The 25666-nt window shown below is 41.9% G+C and overlaps 1 protein-coding gene across 2 annotated transcripts in view; it reads left to right on the forward strand.

Moving 5' to 3' along the window:
- The first annotated feature begins 7465 nt into the window (after positions 1-7465).
- OPCML (opioid binding protein/cell adhesion molecule like) overlaps positions 7466-25666 on the forward strand; it is a 1068196-nt gene continuing 1049995 nt past the window's right edge. For both annotated transcript variants that reach the window (XM_060605265.3, XM_060605269.3), the window contains exon 1: positions 7466-7921. In XM_060605265.3, coding sequence (XP_060461248.3) covers positions 7861-7921 — 61 coding nt within the window. In that variant the 5' untranslated portion in view covers positions 7466-7860. The remainder of the gene's footprint in view (positions 7922-25666) is intronic.

Consider the following 25666-nt stretch of genomic DNA (forward strand, 5'->3'; position numbering starts at 1 on the left):
AGGACAGCCCAGGAATGACAGCTATAGGGTACTTCAAAAGGCAGAAATTTGAAGGGATGAATTGAAAGCCTGTATTAGACACACCCTCACTTCATTCTGCTTCTCCTATATCCCGTGAATGAGAAATTAACTTTTTTGAAGCAATTGAAGAAGAACAAGAGACAGTTGAAGTAACCTGGTGAAAATAGAGAGGTTGTGGATCTCCAACCTGAATGGTAAAACCCACTGGCCACCTTTAGAATATTGGAAAACAGGATTTTATCATCCTGGTGGGTGAATGAAGGCCTCTTTTGGAAACCTGAGTGACTCAAGACAAACAGACCTACAATATTGACATTTGGAGGAAATGGTTCCAAGACCATTCCTTGCCTAATAATCTTTAAAGCGTCCACTAGTAAATAAACTCCACTGGAAAGCACAGATGCCAGCCAGTCTATTGTTGCTTACTCTTAAATAGGAAAAGAAGACCAAAGATCACCAGACGGTTGAAGAAGCTTTCTTACATGAAAGACAAATATAAAAACAAATAAGCAGAATAAAAGAAAATTTAAAACATAAAATAAAACAAAGGAAATGGAAACAGTGCTGACAGTAAAAGGAAACATCACCAAGTGTTGATTAACATTCTCAGAGAAGATATTGTAACTATAGAAAAAGAATAGGCACTATAAAAAATCAGACAGCAACGAAGTTTTGAAATTAATAATTTGATAATAATTTTTTAAATCAGTAGGATAAATGGAAATTAAAATAAAGAATACTTATAAGAAAAAGAGGAGTAAATATAAGAAAATTAGGGAACTAATCCTGAAAACTAATAGTCACTTAACAGAAATTCCACAAAGAATGAATAGTATAAAGGAGAGAAAACTTTCAAAGCTTTGAAAAAAAATAAATAAAAATACCCAGAGTTGAATAAAATGAAATTTCTATATTGAAAGAGTATACTGAATGCCTGATACAATGGAAGAAAACAGATCCACATGAAGAATTTCATCTTTGTGAAATTTTGGAAAGCTATGGATAAAGAGAATATTCTAAATGTTTACTGAGAGAAAATCAAGTCATTAACATACAAAAATGCAAATTGATATAAATCAGATGTTTCAACAATGTTTAAACTTAGGTCAAAATGGAGAAATGGCTTCAAAATTTAGAGAGGGTAATAATTTTCAACCTAGAATTCTCTGTTCAATGCTTATTTATTTATTTTTAAAGAGAGAGAATGTGTGTGCAAATGAATGGAGGAGGAGCAGAAAGAGAGAGAGAGAGAGAGAGAGAGAGAGAGAGAGAGAGAGATTGAGAGAGAATCCCAAGCAGCCTCTGTATCATCAGTGCACAGCCTGATGTGGGGCTTGATGTCAGGAACCATGAGATCACAACCTGAGCTGAAATCAAGAATCAGACTTTTAACCGGCTGAGCCACCCAGGTGTCCCTCAAACTAGAATTTTATTGGCAGCTGAACTAACCATACTTCAGTTGAGTGAGATTAAAGACATTTTTGAGTATTCAAGGTCCTGCATAATGGCCATCTATGAATGTTTTCTCAGCAAACTGTTAAAAGCTGTGTTGAATTAAAACAAGGAAGAGCACCAAGAAACAAGACCTAGGTTACATGTCCGACTTCAGCTCAGGTCATGATCTCATGGTTTGTGGGTTTGAGCCCTGCTTCAGGCTCTGCACTGACAGTTCAGAGCCTACTTGGGATTCTCTCTCTCTCTCTCTCTCTCCCTCTCTCTCTTTCTCTGCACACCCCTCCCGCTTGTTCTTTCTCTCTCAAAATAAATAAAATAAACATTAAAAAACGTGATACTGATAGATTACTAGATGTATTTTTATTTTTTTATGTTTATTTATTTTTGAGAGCAAGAGAGACAGAGCACAAGCCAGGGAGGGGCAGAGAAAGAGGGAGACACTGAATCTGAAGCAGGCTCCAGGCTCCAAGCTGTCAGCACAGAGCCTGAAGTGGAGCTCGAACCCATAGACCACAAGATCATGACCTGAGCCAAAGTCAGATGCTTAACTGACTGAGCCACCCAGGTGCTCTGATTGCTAGATGTTTTTAATTATACTGAGATGAATTATAGAATTCTACAGGGCAGTTGGAGACATTTAGATATAAGTCCGTAAAAAATTCAGCAAATGAAACAAAAAGGCAAATATCATCTCTGGGAAAAGCTAAAAGGTACACAAGAAAGACAATAGTTAAATAATCATAACAATGTAAATACTAAATATTGATGTATTAAAAATTGTGACATTTATATCAGGTTAATGAAAGATTTGTGGGGGTTAGTGGTGAACAGGACTAAATCCTTATCTTCTGTGGTACAAAGTCAATAGCTAATTTTAAAAAAATCATTAAATCAGGAAATAAAAAATAAGCAGATTAAAAAAAAATTAATGTTTATTTATTTTGAGAGAGAGAGACAGAGCACAAGCAGGGGAGGAGCAGAGAGAGAGAGAGAGAGACACAGAATCCAAAGTAGGCTCCAGTCTCTGAGCTGTCAGAACAGTGTCCAACATGGGGCTCAAACTCACGAATGGTGAGATCATGACCTGAGCTGAAGTCAGACGCTTAATCAACTCAGCCACCCAGGCGCCCCATAGGTTTTTAAAAAGAATAGGTAGAAGAGATAGAAGTGGCTGCTTCTGAGGAGTGAGATTTGGAATCCTGTTTTCAATCATAAGCCTTTTAGTACTAGTAATTTGGTAAATCATGTAATATATCTTTGATTAAAGTTTTTTCAAATGAAAAATAAAGTGTGATGGAAAAAATTCAGTCTTTGGAGTCAGATAGTTCTAAGACAGCTCTAAGACAAATCTTAGCTCTGTCAATTCTCTGCAGGGCCTTGGGGAAGTCCTAGTTCACATGTCTGAAAGATGTGTGTCATGGGTCTATTTTATGGAAGGGATTGGTTTGCAGTCCCTGGGACTTCAGAAGTGTTTACTCTTTCAGTCATAAGTCAGTTGCTTAATCAATTCTTGCTCCTTTGAACTAAATGGTACCTTGTGGTTTATGGGAGTTATGGTACCTTTCAGAGTCTTCAGCTTGCTCTGAGGGAATCGCTTGTAGCCCAGGAGGCTCCAGTTCATTTTGGAATATTTAAAGCTAAAATGACAGAGTTAGGTTTTAATCTGTAGTATTTTACCATCTGTACCTTTTTTTTATTTTTTACAAGAAAAAATTCCAATGTTACAATATCTAAAATTCTATCCTTCCTTGTCCCTTAGTCAGGCTGCAAATGCAGTGATCCATCATTCTAACACTATTTACTGAGTTGATTTCAGTAAAAGTTGCTGAATGTGAATTGTAAGAAAGAGCCTTTAGTGTCTCCGCAAGTCAGGTCCCTGCACTGGGGCTTCTGCACAGGCTGTACTTTTTGCTAGGAAGAATCTCGGCTTCTTTCCTCCTGGCCAGTGCCTACTTTAATTTCAGTTTAGAAGTCACTTCTTAGGGCATTTTCCCACACTCTCCATCTCCCCTTTGTTTTGTGCTCTCCTACCAACCTGTATTTTTTTTTTCTATAATCACTTATAAATGTGGTCAATGATACAATTAACAGATTAGTATTTGTCTTTCCTATTAATCTGAATTTTAGGTGGGTGAGGACAGTCATAATTTTATCTTGCTTTATATTACATGTCCTGTACATCACTCATAGTAGATATTTACCTGACCCATAGCAGGTACATGATGAATATTTATTCCATGAATGAATGAGTGAATGAATGAATGAATATATATATAGTACCAAAAGGTAGTATACACAGTTTTTAAAAATGTGGATCAGAGAGTCCTTGTATTCTTTACTCAAGGACATACAGCTAGTAGGGAAAGAGGTAAGACAGTGACCCAGGTTTATTTGTCACAAGAGAAGGCCCCAGTTGTGCCCCAGCCTTCCCCATTCTACATCTAGCTCTAAGAAGCCAGTCACTGCATTTGAAGAGGTATGCCTAACAACCATCCCTGGTCCAGAGGAAAGAAGCATAGGCTGGAGTAAAAGTGTGACAGTCAGCCTCATTGCACAATTGCCTGGTTTCAGTTGGTTTGTTCCCCTACCTTATTGCTATTTAAATACAGTTTTGATGATTTTGTTTGCTTTAGAGGAAGAAAAAAAAATCATAGAAGGTATAAAATTGCATATTATTTACCCCAGAGAGGAGAACAGTCCCCTTAGTAAATATGCATTGAAGCATTTTTATTTGTATTTGTATTTTTTTAAGGTGTTTAAATAGACCCAGTAGACCGTAATATCTCTTTTCAGAGTTGGTGCCATCTATTGATTAAATATGTATTTATACATTTCTTCTTCTTCTTTTTTTAAATAAAAGAGACATATTTTAATCATATAATAGACCTAGAAGAATTGATCAGTAAAAATACATATTTATGTGTTTCCTTATGGAAGATTTTATTAGGCATAACATTTTGAAAACTAAAATATTTCTTGATATATATTGATGTTTCTTAAGTGTGAATTTAATTAAAGATCCAGGGTGTGTGTGTGCATGCATGTGTGTATTAGGAAATAGTCTGGTTGAATAAATGGGGTGTTTTAAAACAAAAAATGTAACTCACAGGAAGTAGAGAAAGAACATAAACTTTGTTATAAGAAAGAACATAAACTTGGTTGTAACAAAGACCAAAATTTCTCCATTACTTATCCTTGGAGAGGGAACTTGGAGATTTCTAGAAGTGTGTCTATTTCTTCACCTGTGGAATGAGGGTAGAGATAGGGGAGAAAACATACATGAAGTTCCTAGCATTGTGTCTGGTCCAATAAAGGGAGATAAAGGTTAATTCCTGTCTACCCAAATAGCTCACAAAGGGGTAGTGTGTGTGTCCTTTTACCTAGAGAGGGGTTAGTCTGCCCTACGCATCTCAGGGTAGCCTAAAATAACAGCACATGGTTGGCACTCAGGGAGTGCCTGCTGAGGGTGTAAAAGTCCTTCTCTCTCCTCCTTGTGGTGAAAGCCCTGTTGGTGAAGGCAGACCTGGCCCCAAACCCCGGCTCTATGTCTGAACAACTCTGTGACTTTGTGGAAGTTATTTAAGCTCTTTGAGCACTATGGGAATAATAATGACTAGTTCACTAGCTTGTTGAGAAGATAATAAGGGATATATGAAGCCAATAACAGAGGACTTGGCACACAGATATGAAATAAAATGAGAGTACTCAGAATTATGAATTTTTCTTAGGGAGGCATTCACTTTGGAAACCGAAAAACCTGGGTTTGCATTTTAGCTGTGTCATTAAGTAACTGTGTGGCCTTGGATAAATTACCTAACCTCTCTGAATCTCGGTTTCCTCATCTCTCAAAAAGTTATAATGACACTTTCTAGGAAGACAAGTCTTCAGATAAAATGTGATTGATATATTTCAAAATCTTGGTCCACAGAGGGTGCAGAAGTGATGTCTATGATTTGTATGAGGCCTTTAGTTGCTGAGACTGACTAATTTTTCTGTTTCACACCCAGCCCCCAGCTTTTCCTCTTCCACTGTTACCACCTAGTTCCAGAAGGTGTCAAATCTGGGCCAGACCTACTAACAAGTACCCCAGCCTCAATAGACCCTGTTCACCTTATCCAGATTAACTTACATAAATAAACTTCCCCTTATTCATAGAGCTTCCCTGCTTAAAAAGATATAACTTTTTTTTTCTTAACAGCAGTAGGGAATTTCTAAATATCATTGATCTGGAATTCAAGGCCTCTTTTACTCTGTCTTCTGTTTACTCCCCAAAGTCCTCCCCAGTTTTCCCCTAAAGGGTTTCTGTCTGTGTCTCCTCAGCTTCTCCGACTTGGCATATCCATCTAATTTCTCTGGTCTACCTCCCTTTTCAAGCCAGTTCTGTTCTGCAGCAGGTTCAGCAATTAGTTATAATTCTTATAAACTTCTATAGGATTCTAGCATGGCCAAAGGACTCACAGATCGATTTTTCTGTGAATGGCATGTTTTCAACTTTGGTGTGTAGATTATGTGTGTGTCCATTATCTTCTACGTAGAGTCAAAAGGTATTTTAATTTTTGGCTGGTCTTTTCAAATATATTGTATACCCTTTTCAAAGAAGAGCAAATTATATTCTTTATATTCCCAGCCTTAAAAAAGGACTTTATATTAAGTACATAGTTTGTAAGTGCCAGGTGATGATTATATATATTCATCATGTATTTTCTACTTGACTCATAAAGCTTTCAGACTTGTTTATAAGAAGGGAAGTAATTAATTGTCTTACTTCTTTAAAAACAAATGGGGTTCCTTTTGGAAGAAGAGAGGAACTCTGTTAGACTGCAGTAGCTTGCTGGTAATTGATTGAGGCATAACCACTTTAGTAGAAATGGTGGCTTTTGCTGTAGGACAGACCTGGGTTTGAATCCCAACTCTTATTAGCTGCATGGCTTTTAGTAAGTTGCCAAAGCTCTCTGAACCTCAGTTTCAGTCTATTAAAATCCAGGAGTGGCAAAGCCTATGTGGCAGGGCCATGGTGAGGATTAACTAAAAAGATACATGTGAATACCTGTGCTGTAGTAGGTACTTGGGGGAAATATTAACCATTGCAGTGGAGGAGGAAGGTGCTCTTACATGGGGGACAGGCACTTAAGATCTCCAACCCTGCACACACTTTGAGATGGGAGGGAATTCAAGGCACTGTGGATCTTTGGAGGAAAGCCTGGGACAGAAGTTGTGTTTTAATATATCTGCTCAGTTCCTTCTATAATACCTGAGGATCTTATCACAGATCCTCAAAGTCCAAAGAATACTTCAGGGGTAGCATTTACTCAGCAAGCAAACCATACTGCTCACAAGCATGCTTTAGGGAAGGCTACAGGCCATGTTAGAGCAGGTGCTGAGCAGGAGAAATTCTGAGGTACATCACATCCAGAACTACTGTGGGACAGGCTGGACTGTGAAATGGAAGACAAGAAGCCACAGGTATTCTTTCATGGCCTCTTCCTGAAGATTTCTGATGACTTCAGCAAGTTTCCTTTTCCTTGAGATCTAATCTGAATATATCCCTGCCTATGCTGTAATCATAGCAATTGTTTGGGCTTCTATAGCATCTTGTCTTGGTAGAGTTTCAGAATGCTCTAATTGTGGGGAACTGGCCAATTCTCTGCATCCTTGGTGAAAAAATCCTAACACACCCATCTTCCTGCTGGGAAAACTGAATTGTTTCCAAGTGCTCTTAATAGCAGAATGGGGGAGCAGGGATAGATTTAAAGGTCTCAGTGTTCTCTGTGGGTTATGGCTCCTTCTGCCTCCCTACCTGGAGACCAGGAAGACAGAACAATGATAAGGAATGGATTGGCCTGGGCTTTAGTAACATTTCCTTTCTTGTTGTGTCCTGAGCCCTGCTTGGGTAAGGATGACACCAACAGTTTCAGCCTCCTCCCCACTGCCCACGGAGGCGCTCCTGTGTGCCCACGGAAGCCACACTCTGGCATACTGACACAGACACCGGTGCACACTGCCGTGCTCGGGTGAGGGGTGAGGAAGGGACAAGATTCAACTCCCCTTGGAGTCAAACCTCCCAGATAGGAAAGCGTCCGGGTGTCGCTCAGCAGAGTGGAGCCAATGCGTGCTTTGGAGGAGGTCTGCTTTGAGCCCTGTACAGATTGGTGCTGATGATTCTTACCAGTTGTGTGTATGTGCAAGAAAAAAAAAATCAGAGAGGCTGCCTGCCTGCTCCCATCTCTCGCGCGCTCTCTCTTGCTCCCTCTCTCTTTTGCTCTCTCCCTCCCTTTGCAAACATTGGATTTAAACCTGCTCAGAATTCAGCACAGAGGAAGGCAGCAGCGGTAGCAGCAGCAGAAGCAGTAGCAAGCCCAGCAGCTGAGACACCGCAGCCTCAAGATGTACCACCCCGCCTGCTGGATCGTCTTCTCCGCGACGACCGCCCTGCTCTTCATCCCAGGTACAGGGAAGGGGTCTTTCTCTTCCTGGGGCGATTTGGAGATGTTAGAGCAGAAGAAGAAGGGGGAAAGAGGAGAGCCCAGGAGGAAGAGAGGGAGTGGGAGACGCATGTGGGGGAAAGAGGTAGGTTTGCTGTATGCACGCACACACATCCGCTCCCTCACTCACAGGCACGCAGATGCTTGCAGCACAGGATTTGCTCTCTGTTCCCGGAGATGCGATCTGTGAGCTGGGTTCGAGAGCTGCACCCTGCTGTGAGGCACCTCTGTTTCTCTGCAAGGTACCAACTGGCATTAACCAGTTGTGGTCCCATGGGTCTGAGAAGAGGGGTTGAAACTCCCAGTTGTAAATCCTTGTCGATGCTTGTGTTGGGACCTGCAGGGCAGACGGGGCATCCTTATTTCTCTCCCCATCTGGTGTCTCTCTGTTTCTGAATCAGTGTCTACCTCTCCACCTCCTATATCTCTGTTTTTCCTGTCTCTCTTCCTGTCTCTTTTCTCTCCACTCCTCTCCCTCCACCCCTTCCTCCCTCCCTTCCTCCAGAACCCTGCCCCCCCCCCCCCCGTTTCCCCCTGCTCTTGTATTTCTTGCCTACCACTTCTCCTTTCTTTATCCTTCCACCAAATGGGCAGATTATGCCTTTGGAATCCACAATCTTCTCCGTGTCTTCTCTGACTCCTCACCTGGGAAATGTGAATTTCCCTTGACAGAATTTGGAATGTTCTCATGGGGAAGGCTGGGAATCTGGATTTACCTGATTCTCCTCAGCACCTCCCCTATCTTATCTAATGATTTAGATGTGATTCTAGCTATCACAGCAGTTACTTGTTTGGGGAAAACAAATCTGCAGTGACATAGGTAAGATGCTGCAATGCTACCAGAAAAAGCTTAGTGGAAGTGTTGCAAAACCCAACACGTTTTAATAGATTTGATAATTGCACGCATGCTGTTCTCAAGCAGACAACTGAACGCCTGCAGGCATCCTTCAAACAATGCTGAAGGGACTGGTTATGCTTGCCAAGGTTTTAGGCAGCATCAAAGGGTCTGTGGGGTTTCCATACTAAACCCCAACCCAGTAACGATTTTCTTTTCTTTTCCTTTTTTTTCCCCAAATTGAGATACATGCATTTAGGTAAACATTCGCTTAAATGTAAAATCCCAGACATATATACACAGACACAAATTCTGAGGTTCTTAAACCTTACATATCCTGATATAGGTAGAACATATAATTTTATATTTTTATATACAGAATCACTGGTTTTGATTTTTATTCTCAAGAAATGAAAGTCCTAAGTATTTCTAAGCTACCAAAGTGAAATTCGAAAAATTAAAGTTTACTGGGGAGAAAGAAGAGAGGAGTAACTTTAAAAAAATAAGAAGAAATCCCTTGTATGATGTTTTCTAATTTTTTTTAATTGTACTTTTTGTAGCAGAGATGAGCTCTGCATAACCATGTTCTTGGCTGTTTTAGGCTGCAAAGTTCATAGTGCCAGATGCTTCTTCCAGATTCAAGCCTGGGAGGTGGGGGGGGGGGGGTGGCCAGACAGGGTTGGGGGGGGGGGAGGCAAGGTAGGGAGGGAATACTCAGAACCTGCTCCAGCCTGATAGAGGGAGCCAGGTGGGCTCTTTGGGTCCACAGTGTGAGAAGACAAACTTTCTCCTGTGTGAGCAAGTCCCTGACTGGCTGGCAGCTATTAGGGCCTCCTCTTGCCAGATTGCGCTCCTCCCACTGTGCTGGGGTCCAAGCAGGCAGAGCAGCAGAGCTCAGGACCCTCACCCCAAGTGTTCTGGGCTGTGGGTTTGCTCTTCTTCTGGCAGGAATCAGAAAATTACATCTCAAAAGGAGAGGGGGTGAGTCCTAGTCAGCTGAAGCTGCATTGCAGTGCACCCTGAAGGAATCAGGGTGATACCTCCCTCTAGAGGTCCCATGGCACCCGAAAACGCAGCTCTACTCCATTGGTGGGGAGTGTTGGCCTTGCTTGCTGGAGAAGCCTCCATACCTAAAGGCAGCTGTGCTCAAGGGAATGACCCTCACCTCCAAGCACCTTCAGCTCTCCCTGGAATACAGTGTGGTGGACGCAGAGCAAAGGCAGGACACAGGGGAGAGCCTAGTGTCAGTCCTGCTTGGAGGCTGCTCTCTATGCTGGTTGTGCCAGGAGCCTGGCCTGAGAGGTCTCACAGGGAGGAGGAAAAGTTGGCTTTGTGAAGTGTATGTGGAGAGAAGGAAAACATCACTTCATGAAGGATTCCTGTGGGAAATGAAACTTGGCTGTACCCAAAAGTTCTGATTAGCAGAAACGGCTTACTTGTGACTTCCTCCTTGCTTCTCTTACTTCCTTCATTAGGATTTTAGACTTTTCTTTTTCTTTGTTTCACATGCTTTTTCTCCCATCGGGGTTAATACCAGCTCGTTAGCCATTTACTTTTCCTGTGTCTAAAGACAGAGGCTAATGTAATAATGAAACCCTGACCTGGTTGGGCCTCGATGCCATTTTATTCTGCAGCTTTCTGTTTCTTGGTAAACATGTTTCCATCCCAGAATAATTTTAAGGCTAATGTTGTTGTCTCTTGGTGCCTTCCAGGAGGAGACTGATGTTCATAAATTGCTTTTCTGGGCTGACTCTCTGGGATAGGAAAGACAGTAGCAAGTGGAAACTATAATGAACCCCCACCCAAGATTGGGAGAGGGCATAGGCTGACAATTCAAGTGTCACGCCAAGGCTCAAGAAGCTTCTGAGGCCATGAGCTTTAATGGTCCTAGGTAGGAGGAGAGATGGGTACCTGGGGGAAGCAAGTCAAGAGAAACCTGGAGGAAAGTACATTTGCATCTGAATCATGGAGTGGGGGTGGGGTGGGGGAAAAGGATTAAAATGCAGACTCTCTGCCCCCATCTCAGACTTGCAACTTTAATCAGCATCCCAGAACCTTCTGAAGCGCTGTAAACCCACTTGGTCTGCAGTTTAAAAACTATGTGTCTATGACCTGCAGGACTCTTGTAGAAACCCATTTTCTGCCTGCCTTTTCCCTTCAGCTGTGAGAAATGGCAGGATCCTGGGGGTGAGGAGGTGTTGCTATGTTTAGTGGCCAAGGCTCAGTTCCCTGGAGCACAGCACAGTCCCTCTTTCCTCAAGTTCAGACCATTACCTCCTGTTTGCCCCCTTCTCCTTGGCCCCGTCCTGCTTGTGGCTTCTATGCTGTGACTCTAAGCAGGGAAGTTAGCTGTGAAGCATCCCCATCTACCTGCACTGGACTGAGTTATGCCCCATGCACAGTTCTGTCAGCTTGGATTCACGGCCACAGCCACATCTTCCATTACTTAATCAGGCTTGGCCTGAGAGCACTGGACTTGCATAGGCAGTTCTGTGAGGTACAGGGTTCTTCTTTTCCCAGCACATGTGCTTCTTACATCTCTCTTCAGAGAAGTGCCCTGGGCCTTGGGCTCTTTGGGCTGGAATGCTTGGCTTTGGGGTGAGTCCTGGGGTGGGCTCTATAGCCAAGTTTCTGTGAATTCTTTCCCCATCCCTTACTTCATCACCAGCACAGAGTTGAGGAGTTGGCTAAGATTGCCTGGTTTGCCTGAGAGACCAAGTAGGAGAACCCTTTGCCATTAGGAGTATCCGAGGCCTAGACTCACTACAAATGAGATATGAACAAGGAATGAGGATCCAGTTATGATCAAGACCTAATCATCCTTTTATCAATCATAGATTTGTGCCTCTTTTTCCCAACCTACCTTGTGGCTTTCAATCCCTTACAAATAATGGGCATGTTAATAAGGTCAGACTACATGCTGTCAGCACTCAGCACTGGCCCACTGGCAATAGCAGGTCTGAGAAGGAGACAGGTGTCGGCAGCCTCATAAAGATGGCTTTTTCAGTAGCCTGGATCCAGGCAGTGTTGCTCAACCTGAGATTAATCAGGGATAGATCCTGAGTGGCTTGGGGTCCTGGCATGTTGCTTCAATCCTGTCTGCTCTGTGCTTTCTCTCATTCTTAGAACCCTCTGCCATGTCTCAGTAGCCTGGAAAATTACAGAAGAAAAGTCTTGAGACAGTTGGCACTTGCCTGGGTTTGTTATTTAGCAGTTCTGGGCCTGGGCCTCCCACATCAGCTACTGACAGCTATACCTAGTGCTCACTGTGTCAAACCTGTGTCAGAGCTTCATGGGGCAGAGTGCACATATCATGAGGTGGGATTCTGCCCAAGCCTCCAAAGGTGTGAAAAGCAGAGGACTGACAACTCTGGTTAGGAGCGCTTTGAGGTTTCTTTGGTTGGCTCAAGGTATTCTCTTGAGTCTCAGCCTACCAATCTGTGGAATGGGTTCCAGTGACATATGCTCTTGTTCCATTTAGACAGAGTAGCCAAAAGTGTAAGACAAGAGGAACATGTCTGAATTTTTGTCATTAAAAACAAAAACAAAACACCTCACTCTGGTCTCCTAGCAATAGGGCAAAAAAGAGGCTTGTGCACAGAAGGAGACAGCACTCTTTATTGCTGAAGGAGGAGGAAGACAAGCCTGGCCCATACCAGCTCACACAGGGCTTTATCTCAGCAATGAAAATTAGCAGAACATAATTCATCCATTCATTTACCCAGTAAGACAGGTTCTAATTAAACAAAATCTATTAAGTAAGATGCTCTCCTGCCCCAAAAAACACAGGTCCAGTAAAACAGGAAATTATTCTGTATTCTCCTTTTGGACTCCCAATGAGATATGCATGCTGACCTTGAGCTTCCCAGGCCTTGGTTTCTCTGCATTGAAAACTAGGGCAGCAGACATGGCTCCAATGGTCTCCCAAAACATTGCTTTGCAATATTTTTAGTGGGGTGCTATGGACATGGAATTATTAATCAGCACTAGACAGTGCCACTCCAGGAACCCCATCACCCATGGCCCTGTACTATGGCTTGCCTGTCCCTGGCTCACTAAATAGTGGCCCATGGCCTGCTGCCATCTGCTTGCAGCTGGCTAGCACTGGGGAGAGAGGACAGTGGGAAAGCAAAGCTTGGCTATTCCTGTCAGTGAACTCAAGTGTCAGCCCACAGATGGCCTGTGGCTGCTGACAAGCCGGGCTGTCAGAAGCGGTGGATATTAGCACATCTGGATGCTGAGTGGCACCTTCCAGACACAGGGGCTGAGCAGGCACTCAGAGGAAGGAAACAGGTTGGCATCACCTTGGGATTGCTCTGCTCCACTCTCCCACTCCTTCTGACCCTGCTATAGACACCAAGCTCCTGGGGACATTTGTCCCTCTTGCTTTTTTATTCTGCTGGTGGGAAACAGAGACTTGGGCTTTGCTTCTTAATCTGTGAGACCTTGGTTACCTCAGCCTTTTCCTGAAGGGCAGGGAGGTGATAACACAGTGGGGCATGGATATTGTTCCATTTACCAGATTCCTATACCACTTAGTTCTGTACTGAGACAATGGTGCTTGTAGGGCTTGGGGCAAAATTGAAGTACTTCTGAGGATAGGGAAAAATGAAATCCTATAACCAGAGAAAAACTTTAAGACAATTTGCTTACTATTGCCTTCCTGGAGGTTTGTGAAACACATTCCCTCCTTTCTCTACCCTCCCTTCTGAATGTCAACTCACACACACACACACACACATACACACACAGTACACACGCAGATGAGAGTTTAGCTACCCTTAAAATCATATACATAACTTCTTAAGGAAAGCAAGCCACTTCCTCTTGACTTCTGTCTCTGCCTTTCCAGAACTCCCTTCTGTGGCCTCCAGGCCTTGGTGCTCTTCCTGTGGGCACCTATGGCAAGGAACCTACAGGTTGTCTCTACCAGATACAACCATGACCAAGATGTGTGGGTGCTTCCCCTAGTGATGCAGAGACCCCTTGCAAATTGACCCCCTTACCTCTGAGCCCTTCCAGCTGGTGCTGGAGGCAGGCCTGTTTGCTGCCTTGTTTGCTATCACCTCTCTCCTACCCAGACCCTTTGGTGCTGAGACGTAGGGACTCCCCTGCAGTCACTAGACTAACTTAATTAAATGTTTGCAAAATGCTTTGAGACACCCCTGGGCAATGTGCTGGGTAAGTGCAGAGCATTATCATTATGATGCAGGCACATTTCCTTTAATGAGCAGAGATGGTGTGCAGAGAGACCCCTGTAAAGGCCAAGATGAATCAATGCATTAGGACACAGGCCGTTGATTGGAATGGCTGCTTGTATGTTAGTGGGGGATGATAAGTGACAGCCAAATGACACACTCAAATCCAACATGGAGAAAACCAGCTTGTTTGTCATTTCAAGAGAGAGTTTCTGAAATGGTCTGCGTGGTCACTTTTGAACCTTTATTTACAGGGAATTTTCACAGGCTTTACCATTCATGGAAGTTTGCTTAGTGGTTACACGAAGAATAATGATGGTCTCATGTTCTATGGTTTACCTGGAAAATTTATCTTTGGTCTCATTTGTTTCTCAAAGTCATCATGACATAGGCCAGGCAGATATTGCCCAATTCTGATCTTTGCTTTCCTTTGCATATAACACCAGGTAGACTTCTGGTTGCCTGTAGAATAGAGTCCAAAGTACTCAACATAGTTCACCAGCCATGACCGGCCGTGGTTCTCATTTTATCTCATCTCACACCTCTCTCCCCTCCCAGCTGGTGGCTTTAATCACTCTGGAGTATCTCAATCCCCCCAAACACACCATATTCTTTCTTTCTTCAAGGGCTTCATCTGTGAGGTTACCTGATCCTCTTATCATGTTTCTGGCTAAACTTCCATTCCATCCTTCAGGGCTTAGCTTAAATATTGCTTCCCAGGAGAGCAGAGCATTCTCCATGCTCTACACTAGGTTAGCTCTGCCTCTTTTTTATGCAAGTCCATGATACTGGGTGCCTTCTTTCTAACATTGTGAGTCTGTATATTTTAAAGTAATTCTTTGTTTTATGTCTCTTTTCTTTCTTAGACCATGGTCCATAAAAGTAGGGAACATGTTTTGTTCTCTAGCATATCCTCAGTGCCTAACACAATGGCAGGTATTAAACAAGTGCTCCAAAAGTATTTGTTGATTAAGTGAGTAGGTGAATTGAATGGACAAATGCACAGGTAATCAGCCAAGGTTACACAAATACCAAGTGTCAGATCATCTATTCTATCATTCTGTTCCATTCCATTGAATACTCATAGGCATCTGGGACCCTGGTTCTCAGCCTGCGCATCCACTTCCCCATCTGCAGAGTAAGGACACAGAGGCATGGAGATGCGCTCTGCTAATGGCAGATGAAAATGTGCAAAGAATGCTTATAATGATTACTCACTCCAGTGTTCATGCTTGTCAATAAACACCAGCTCTGAGCTACCAACCAAACACACAGCAGCTTGGAGCTAGAGCTGCATGTTTTCAGATCTCACATCACATGGTGCGACAGACATGACTGACAGTGAGAGTCATTCCGTAAACACAGATGTGGGTCCTGATGTGGGCTCTTGGTTTAATGCAAACCCAAATTACTTAGCAGACTTAATCAGGGTGTCTGTTGAAATGGCCCCAATTATTTGAAACAGAGTCATGCCTGTGGCACCAATAAGTATACCCTTTACCAGTACAAGGAGGAATTGTGTTGTTCACAAGAAGTAAAATGTTGAGTTACAGATAGTAAGATGCTAAGAGTGGAGGAGTGAGTTATGCTTGAACAATTGAAACTTAAATGGGTTGATGTTCTTATGGAAAAGGTAAAAAAGGGGTTCAACAAATCAGAAGAAATTGAAAAAGGCCTTTCTCATTCCTTGTACCCAGTCATTTTTTGTAGCCTTGCCTATTTCAGACTTGGTGTTTCATGGCTGTGGGATTTGGAATAGGAGGATCTTGCATTATTCACCTGGAAGTGCTCTAAGCGCCAAGCACATTAACTTATTTCACATGTTATTTATTGAGTGATTACTATGTGGCAAGCTCTATGCTAGGCACTAGGAATTCAATGCCTGAACAAAAATATTTATGGTCCTGCTTTTGCGAAGTTTACAGTCTAGTGAGTGAGACAGATATGCATCAAATAAATACCCATATGGTTGTGAAATCACAACTGAGAAAAGGCTTTGGAGGGGGAAATGTGTGATGATATGATTGCCTATAAGGAGGGCTTGATCTTGCCAGGGAGGCCAGCAAAGCCTTTCCTATGAAAGTGACAACTGGGATGAGCTGTGAAGGATGAAGAGTGAAAATTATCCAAACTCAAGGGAGGAGGCAGAGGAAGAGGCAGAGTGAACAAGATACACAGAGACAACACAGTGGAAATAATCTGAAGACATTCTATTGGGCTGCAATGGAGAGGTAGCGAGTGGAATGCAAGATGAGATGAGACGTCTAGGAAGAAGTTAGAAGAATCAACACCCTCCTCACCCCTAAGTTCATGTTTATCATTTTGGTCTTTATTCTAGAAGTGATGGAACACCACTGATGTGACTCATGTGGTGAGGGTGAAGATCATAAGTTACATTTCTGACTCTTGTTCTTGTTGCATTTGCAGAATGGACTAGAGGTGAGCAGACATGCAAGAGGTAGGCCAGTGGGAGGCTACTGCAGTAGTTCAGATGGGACAAGGCTGGTGGTGCATGGAACGGGGAGATATGGATGACCTGAGAGACTTTATAGGGATGTCAGAGGCGTGCCTTATATGTTTGAAGAATAAAATCTAAAAGTAAACCCACAATAAGCTGACAGCCTTTTTGGGGAGCATTAAGAAGAGAATCTGTCCTCAAGTTCCTGCTCACAAGCCACATTTTTCAGTTTAGGTGCAATCTTTATATGAGATAAGGAATAGACTGTTTTTGGAAATTCCATCATTTCTGGAAGTCTAATAATCTCAGATCCTTAACTGGTGTTCTCTCAGTGGTTTAATGTGGAAGCTTAAGATTGCATCACTCAACCCCCAATCCATCAGAAGGATTATAAAGAGCTCTCACTGTGTTAACTGCTAGATTCTACCCATAGCTGTTTCCTCCTGGAAGAAACCAGGCATTTTAGAGTTTTGATTGAGGTCTAGAGTGATTTTGGAGCATGAAGATGCAATCATTTCATAAATATTATCATGATGATAGGAAAGAATGCCTGACCACTCCCCAAGATCAACAAGTTGGATAAATTACATTAATTTATTTAGAAAAGTAAAGGTCACTGGAACTGAGAAGGACCTTGCAGATTATCTAATCCATTCAATTCATTTTATAGATGAAGACACTGAGGCAAAGGGAGTCTAAGTATCTTATTCATGGTCACATTATCACATAGTGACTGAGCCAACTTTTGAACACAGCATTTTCAGTAACCTGTGTTCATAGCCTGCCTAGTGTCATTTCAGCATGATAGTGAAGGGATGAGTTGAACTTTGTCCCCCTCTCTGGTACACTATTGGAAAATGAACTTACAACCTTGGCCACTACTCTGTTTCCCTAAAGCTCTCTCATCTTAGTGCACAAAGAACATCGTGGAACAGGGCAACTCCACAGTATCTTTTACACAACGATTCAGTGGGGGGTCAAGAAACAAAAGAGAAACCTTGTCCTTTTCAGAGGCTTTCTCATACTTTGAAGGACCTTTGTAACTGAACTAGGAGACATCTTAAAATCAATCATTTCTTGATATGCAGAATGATATGCTCAGGGTAGTACAATATTGAATTTCAGACATGTGTCCACCTGACTTGCTTAGTCTACACACTATGAAAGACACCTGCATCTATCATCACTATGCCATCAAAATACCTATTTTAAACTTGTCTATTCAGTCTTGGCTCTGAACTAAGAAAGAGAAAATCCACATTAAGAATGCCTGAGTCTCTATATTAATGATTCATGTTTAAATGGTGACTTGCAGTGTACAAAGCACATCCACGTACATCATAACTATCTTGTATGCTAGTGAGTGAAAGAGCCAAAACGTCTAGGTCTTTCTACTTCTTCACTCCTACACCATCACACTGCCTTTCAGAATGGACAACATGGGGATGGGTGGAATCAAAATAGGTTCAAAACAGCTATAGACAAATGCAGAATGGAAAGCAAGAGTTCAACGATATGCCAGATATGACCAAGGATGGTTGCAATGATATATGTAAGATGGCAGGATTGCTAAAACATGAGAGTGGTGAGGCCAGGCACCTATGGGCATTTCTGTTTCAAGAAAGACAGGCCTAAAGAAGCCTTTGGCTTCTTTGAACAAGCCAACCTTATTCTTCCGCATAGCCAAGTGCCAAGGGATTTCCCACTCTCCTCAAAGAGAGGAGAATGTTGGAAGAGAGAATGTGGCAGATGGAAATAGCCCGTCAGCCTACAAGCTTCAAGAGAAGCTGGAGTTTCCTTGGGAGTCCCCTGGCTTTATCCCATGGAGAAGAGAATGCCCAGTCTTACTTGGCACTGGGGTGGATGCCTCTTTGGGTGAGGCCCAGATGGGAAAGGAAGATGAAAACCACTATCAGGATTTTGCATCTTTCTCTTATGGGCCTTTTCCTCTTTTTGTTTGGGACAAAACCTTGGGAGTAAAAGGTAACTGCCTTACAACTGCCACCAATTTAGCTCACATGATGTTCATGAAGACTGGGCAGCTTTTTTATTATGACCTGGGCAATTCTTTTTCCTTGTTTCATTTATATTATTTATTTTTTAAGTAGACAATTAACCCTCTCCATTACCTTATGGGAAAGCATGAAAACACTGGCCTAGAAAGCAAAAGACGCTGTCTCTGGCTTTGTCTCTGCATTTCTGAACTGAAATGTGGTGGGCAAGTGGTTCAATGTCTCCAAGACTCAATCTTCTTTGTAAAATCCTCTTTGTTTTGCTTCTTTCTTAGGGTGGCCATAAGGGTGGTAACAAATGCATGATAGATGTGCCCTCTTGGAAATGTTCTACAGTTCTAACTTGCCAGGTCTTATTTTGTCTGTTGGGTTGGCCAATTCTGTCTGAGTATTTCTCTCTTCTTTTTCTGTGTAAACTTCCTTACTCCTGATTTTCTGTCTTGCTTTGACTGTCGTGGGTTATGGTTATAATTGTCAGTGGAGCATATACCAAATTGCCTGTGACATTTGTTTTAGAGGAAGATGCCTATTTCAGGCAACTCCTGCATTCACTCCTCTAGTCTTAAAGCAATATTTGGTTGTTTTTTCCTTTTTCCATGGAGAGTACTGATAAGTGCTTTATGTTTCCTCAGCTGAGCTACTTTGGCTCTGCTGAGAACATGAACTCTGCTTTTTGGGTTGGGGTGAAAGAGACCCAGATGGAGTTGAGAAGAACTCCAGTATGGAGCCTAAAGTCAGGCAAAAAAGAGCTCTTCAGCTCTGTGAATGCCAGGCCTGGGCTAATGACACCTGCCTCCGAGATGTGCTGTCACAACTTAAAGTAGAATTTCTGGAAGCAGTGCGTTGATGAAGATAATACTTTTGTGGAAAGAAGGGTTCTCTTTGGCTCTCCTAAACACGTAATGGAGAGGGGACTAATTTGTCCCCATATGGGCTAATTAAATGAATACCTAGAGATTAGAGTCCTCTTTGCCCAGGCATGTAGGGAAACTGTACAGCACACAAACCCCACAAACCCACACAGGTCCCCACAAACCCACACAGACTATACTGGGTTGAATCCAGAATGAGATCCATTGATTCAATAGTGTTCCTTGGGTGGTAGAAAGAGGGTAATCTCATGAGTCACATACCTGTCTTGTACCCTGCCCAAATCCAACATGTTCAGTTTAAAAAGCCTCAGAAAAAGACCCAGCTTGAGTGGAGATGGTGAGGTGGCCCACATTTCTGGAAAGGGCCTTTGAGACCAAGAATCTTCTAAGCACATTGCACTTGGTAAGAGTCTTTCTGTCTATCTTGCTGGGCTGTCTTCTGAGTAGCTAAAGCAAGTGGACCATGACTATAAGCTTGGTCTCTGGAGTAGAATACAGCTTGCTTGAACTTTAACCACATACTGAGTCTTTGTCTTATCTTAGGTGAGGTAGGGCATAGCTCCATTTTGGAACTAGAAAATTATTTTTTTTCATCATATTTTAACATCTATAAAGATCTGTGAGAGTAACTTTGGGTGAGCAGACTTTCAGAGATGTAGGGCTGCACCATCTAGCTTTGGTTTTGAACTGCTCAGTTCCCAACTCCCAGCCCTGGGTCTCACTCATATGCATCAGAAGCTGTGTTGACATGATCAAATTCCACAGAAACAGTGGATGCTTTTTTGGAAGCCAGTTAGCCAGGGAAGAGTATGAAATTCAGGCAGGCACATCTACTTATAGATTAAAGAGAGAGGAACTGCTGACATTTCCACAGGTTAGACTTCCAGATGCATCACTGAAGTCTTTGGGAGGGCAACAGGTACCAAAAAAGGTAGCAGAAGTAATGGAAGAGAGATCAGGAAGATGGGGGAGAAGTCAAAGATACATAATAGCTTTTTCCCCCTATAAATGAACCCTACATTCTCTATTCCTCTTTATTTTCAATTCTTCATGACTACATTTTTCTTCTGCTTCTTGATGATGGCATCTGGGAAGAGAGTGGCTGTGATAGATTTTTTTCAATGGAGAGAAAGCCCGCCCGTGTAACTTATCTGTCTGTTATGGCTCCCAGATATTGGCCATAGGGCTTGGTTAGCTATCAGCAGATCTCTCACTTAGGCCTGTGATTGGATTTCATTTTGTTCAAAGAAATGGATACATAAGAAATATCTTAAGTACTCTCTCAAAATTCCTTGAGGATTTCTCCTCTTTTGTATTGCACTGGACATTTGGTGGTGGATGACAGAGTCAATGTGAAGCCAGGGAGCAAGTGTCAGAGCTGGAAGGAAAGTTAGAAGAAAGTGGAACTATGCATCACTTAAAGTCAAAGACAAGGAAGGATAAAGATGAATCCCTAGGCTACCAAGCAAGAGGATGCAGGAACAGAGACAGGCAGAGGAAGAGACAGCTACCCAGTGAGTGGAGCTGATAATGCATCAGGGAGAAAGATGTCTGAGTCCTGAAGATGTTCCTGCCTCAGAGCAGGGTACCTTCCCAGTGCTGAGGTGCTATATAGTGACTTTTAGCCACTGAGGCAAACACGTCTGTGGACAGACAGATGCCCAAGTTATCAGAGGGCAAGTCATGCAATTCAGAAATATCAAAAACCCTAACGAGTAAACACAGGTCACCTGGGTATGTACAATAACTGCCTGCCTTCCAGCCTACCCCTACTTACCTCCCACCCATAAGGATACATTGCTCTATACCTCCTCTTCATTAATAATTTCTGCTAGTAAGTTAACCACCCCTCTTTTCTGCATTAAACTTGCTTTGTCCAAAGCCTACAGGCTTGGTTGCAGCTAAGTAGGTGGGAATCGATCTCCCATTCACTGAAAAAAGTATTTTTTTTTTGTTTTTTGCTTTTGTTTTGTTTTGCTTTGAAGGTTATGTCTCTGTAACATCAGAAACAGAAATAGGACTCCACTTTTTTCTAATCATAGGATGTTAGAAATGGAAATAGATTTAAGAACTCTCTAGTCTTCCTTGCTAATTTGGTAGGTGATGCTTATGGAGAAGGACATCCTTGCTTGTTCCCTTCCTGCACTCACCTATGGCTACAGATGTCCCTTTTATTAATGTTTATTTATTTTTATTATGTTTATTATTATTTTTATTAATATATAAATAGTAATAATATTTATTATTAATATTTTATATTACTAATTTAATAATTAATAATTTATTACACAGTATATTTATATAAATTATTAATAAATTAATAATTTATATAAATATAAATATATAAATAATAAATAAATATTACTATGTTTATTAATAAATGTTTATTTATTTCTGAGAGAGAGAGAGAGAGAGCATGGGCAAGGAAAGGGCAGAGAGAGAGGGAGACACAGAATCTGAAGCAGGCTCCAGGCTCTAAGCTGTCAGCACACAACCTGACATGGGGTTCGAACTCATGAACCTAGAGACCATGGCCTAAGCTGAAGTCTGACACTTAAATGACTGAGCAATTCACGTGCCCCTACAGGTGTCCCTTTTAAAACCTACCATAGTTATTCATCTACTCAGTTCTGCTAGGAAAAATTTCTTATCTCCAATTGCCTCTTCAGAACTACTTTACTCTTGCCTACGATACTTCCTCTGTTCAGTTCTATTGCCCAGCTCTTCATAGCTGTTTGGACTCTTCATGCTGATGGCTTTGCTCAAGAGTTTGCTCAGCTCTAATTAGTTTTCTTCCGCCAAGACGATGCCTCTCAGATTACTTCCAGCAGCTCCATATCCTGCTGCCTATGGTGTCCTATTTGTGTTGTTCAGAGCCCTAAGGTTCTGCTGAAGCTAAGTGGATGGGAGTCTATTCCCCACTCCCTGACCACAGCTGCCCTTAACAACCAGAGTAGCTTCACCTTCACTTATTTTATACCATCACTTTTTGCTATTAAAAAAAAAATTAAGACTCACAGTATTATCAGTGGTCTCTGAATTTTTTTGCTTTAAAGCATGTACACACAATCTATTTATTTATGTAGAAATGATAATATGTTGCCACACATGTATGATGATATAAAGTATAAGATAAAAATGAATAATAATAGGTATTCTAATATCCCTTTCCTTCACATCATTGTAACATCAGACCATTCCTGGGGGCAAGCACCACATTGGAGACCACTGCACTAAGTCATACTGTGTCCTTGGGACTAGAATCAAGACAGAAATATCAAATCATCCTTGGCAAAATGATTCTAATGGCTCAGCTCTGGCTGCTTATCTCTGGGACTTAGCATGGGGATGTGTCCTTGGCTACAGATCACTCTGGATATTGGTACAATACTGTTGCTATGGAAGACCCCATCCTGGAGCAACTGCAATGTTCTTCAACAATATTATTGTGGTAAAAAATTGAGTTATGTGTCAGTGGACACAGACCAATATCAGGAATATTCTCTTGTTTATCAAAACAGGAAATAAATGCAAAATAGTCTTTAGAAGAAGAAAAAGCTGAGGACAAGGACCAACCTTTCCAAGTGCCCATGATTTTTCGTTTCCAGAGTTCTCACTCTTTTCCCTCTGTGCCAGCTCTTCTGCAGGGACCACCTACAATAGAGACACTGAGGTCTTAGCTTTCCTGACTTAGCTTGAGAAGTACCCTTTCCCCTGAGGAAAATCCAGCAGAGGTAAGGTTAGAATTTTTCAAAAGAGATATTATTAGACCATAGTAATGTACATATACAGAAAGGACTAGCTATAAGGAAAAATTGGAAATGCACACACCTTCCTGAGCATAGTTTTTATCCTCAAGTGACTAAAGTCTTGTCCTGGTGTTGGTGGCAGCTGTGAAAATGTATCTTTCAAATCTTTGACTACAATAAATATAATTGACCGAGTATCCCAGCATCTGCTGTGTCAGGTCCATTGCTGTGTTGGCTTTGAGGCCATGTTTCTCACATACTGCTCTCAGCCAGTGACTGAGTGGGACAGAGATAGTAGGTCAGGTCTATTCTTGGGAGATATGGTCTCCTCTTTTGGAAAACTTTGACTTGAGGGTCCCCAATGGCCTTGCCAAAACTTCCTTAGGACTACACTTCATTCTCTGCTTCCACCCAGACTTACTGCCTGGCCCCCTCACCAACAACTCACTAGGGATCAGACTGGCACTATAGTCTGCTGGATCCTCTAGTCTTTCTCACCTCCTTTTCCATTTTCTCTCACAGATGTTTCCCCTAGTAAATGTGTTGCACATTTAGTCCTGTATTGATGTCTGGTTCTTGGAGGACCCAGGGTAACACGGTGTTGCTTGGCTGACAAAGCTAAGTAGGTGTGCAAGCCAATATTTTGCTCCACATTCTAAACTTTCTAGTTTGATGTTATGCTATCCATCCCACTCTGCAGAGTTGAGTTAGGATGCATTGGGCATTACTGAGATATGTGCGGTTTTCAATACCAGTAGAAACTTGTTTTTTGGGACTCTCTTAAGCAGAATCCAGTAGCCCTGCTCCTTGGAGGCCCTACTCTGACCCTGGAATAAGTAAAACATTTTTAAAACATGTCTCTTAAAATTTCTCACCTAGGTTTCTGGCTTTTCTGGACCTTACATTCATTCCTCATTCTCCTGGTTTGTTATCTACTGCATATCACTATGTAGCTCATAAAGCTGGTTCTACCCTTCAGTAATGCTTCAGTTTGTAATTGTTATGGTTTTGTCTTAGCTTCTTGAACTCAGTTTTCCTAATGTTTCCATGGCATGTTTTTTTTTTTTTAAGTTGGCATTATTGACATTTTAGGCAGGATACTCCTTTGTTATGGGACTGTCTATACATTGTGGGATCTTTAGCAATATTCTTGACCTCCTTTATTCATTAGATTCCAATAGCACCCTTTAATTTGTGACAATCAAAAATGTCTCTAGACAGACAAGTGTCCCCTGGGGAACAAAGTTGATCCCAGTTTAGAATCACTGTTCTGTGGTTTTCAATGGTCAGTACAGCATGCTAACAACCCCTCTGACTTATGTCAGTTTTCTTTTCTTCAGCTAATGAAATATGGGCTTCTTTTTTTTAAGTTTATTTATTTATTTTGAGGATGAGAGAGAGAGAGAGAGAGAGACAGAGACAGAGAGAGAGGGCATGAGAACATGGGTGTGGAGGAAAAATGGAGAGGGGGAGAAAGAATCCCAAGCAGTCTCCATGCTGTCAGCGCAGAGCCTGACACAGAACTCAATCTTATGAACTGCAAGATCATGGCCTGAGCCAAAATCAAGAGTTGGATGCTTACCTAGTTGAGCCACCCAGGTGCTTCTGGACTTATCTTCTTATTTCATAGGCATGCACATCTGACCTAGTCTAGTTTCAAATCTATCAGAAACTTCTAGTTCTCAGTTTGTTTGTTTCACTGAAAATTTTGTTTATTCAGAACCTGTAAATTAGGTAATCATCTTTTTCATCTGTGTCAGGTGGCTAACAAGATGAAAATATTTGATAATAATATTAGACATAATAGTAAGCTTGTTCTCTGGAATGGGATATATGGATTAAAACAGGTATGAAAAATCTAAGCCCTAACTACGTTATCAGTCAGATTAGCTGGACTGACTCTCTCATTGAACAATTTTTATTAACCAAACTTTTCTAGCACCTTTTCTTTAGGGCAGACTTACATTTTAGTGTAATAGCTTGAAAGTGGTCAGAAGTGAGAACAACAGCCCAGATATGGTTCCTGTGCACAGACCTAAAACTAAAACTAAATGCAATATCTAGAAATTAGTGCATTGTAAATATAGGATATGCCTACCTACAATTGTGGCAGTAGAATTTTGAGATCAATGAAAAGTATTGTGCCGCTTTGAAAAGAAACATGTTCCTACCAAATCAAGAATGGAGAAGGGTTCTAGATATTAAAAACAAAGCCACACACACACACACACACACAAATTCTTGACTAAAATTTCTGGGTTACTTATTAATGAAAAGGAGGGATATTTGGCAGAACATGAATAGTCCTGCCCACAATAATTTTGGTAACAGAGGAGTCAAGAGCTTCAGGTAAGGGGGAGACACAGGTAAGGTGGAACGGAATGTCAGTTCCAAACAAGTAGGGATTTTTGATTGATCCCTTTCCTTTAAGCTTCTTTGGGAGTGACCTGTAGCCCAAAGCATCAAGCCCATATTCAAGAGGTCATTGTCTTAGGACTCCAAACCCAAGGAGCAGCCCAAATGTCTCCCTTTAAGTAACTATTGCAGAAAGTATATCTGACAATTATTTGACCAGCTGGCCCCG

Source organism: Panthera onca, chromosome D1 (genome assembly GCF_046562875.1).
Source record: "Panthera onca isolate mPanOnc1 chromosome D1, mPanOnc1 haplotype 2, whole genome shotgun sequence".
Classification (NCBI taxonomy): domain Eukaryota; kingdom Metazoa; phylum Chordata; class Mammalia; order Carnivora; family Felidae; genus Panthera; species Panthera onca.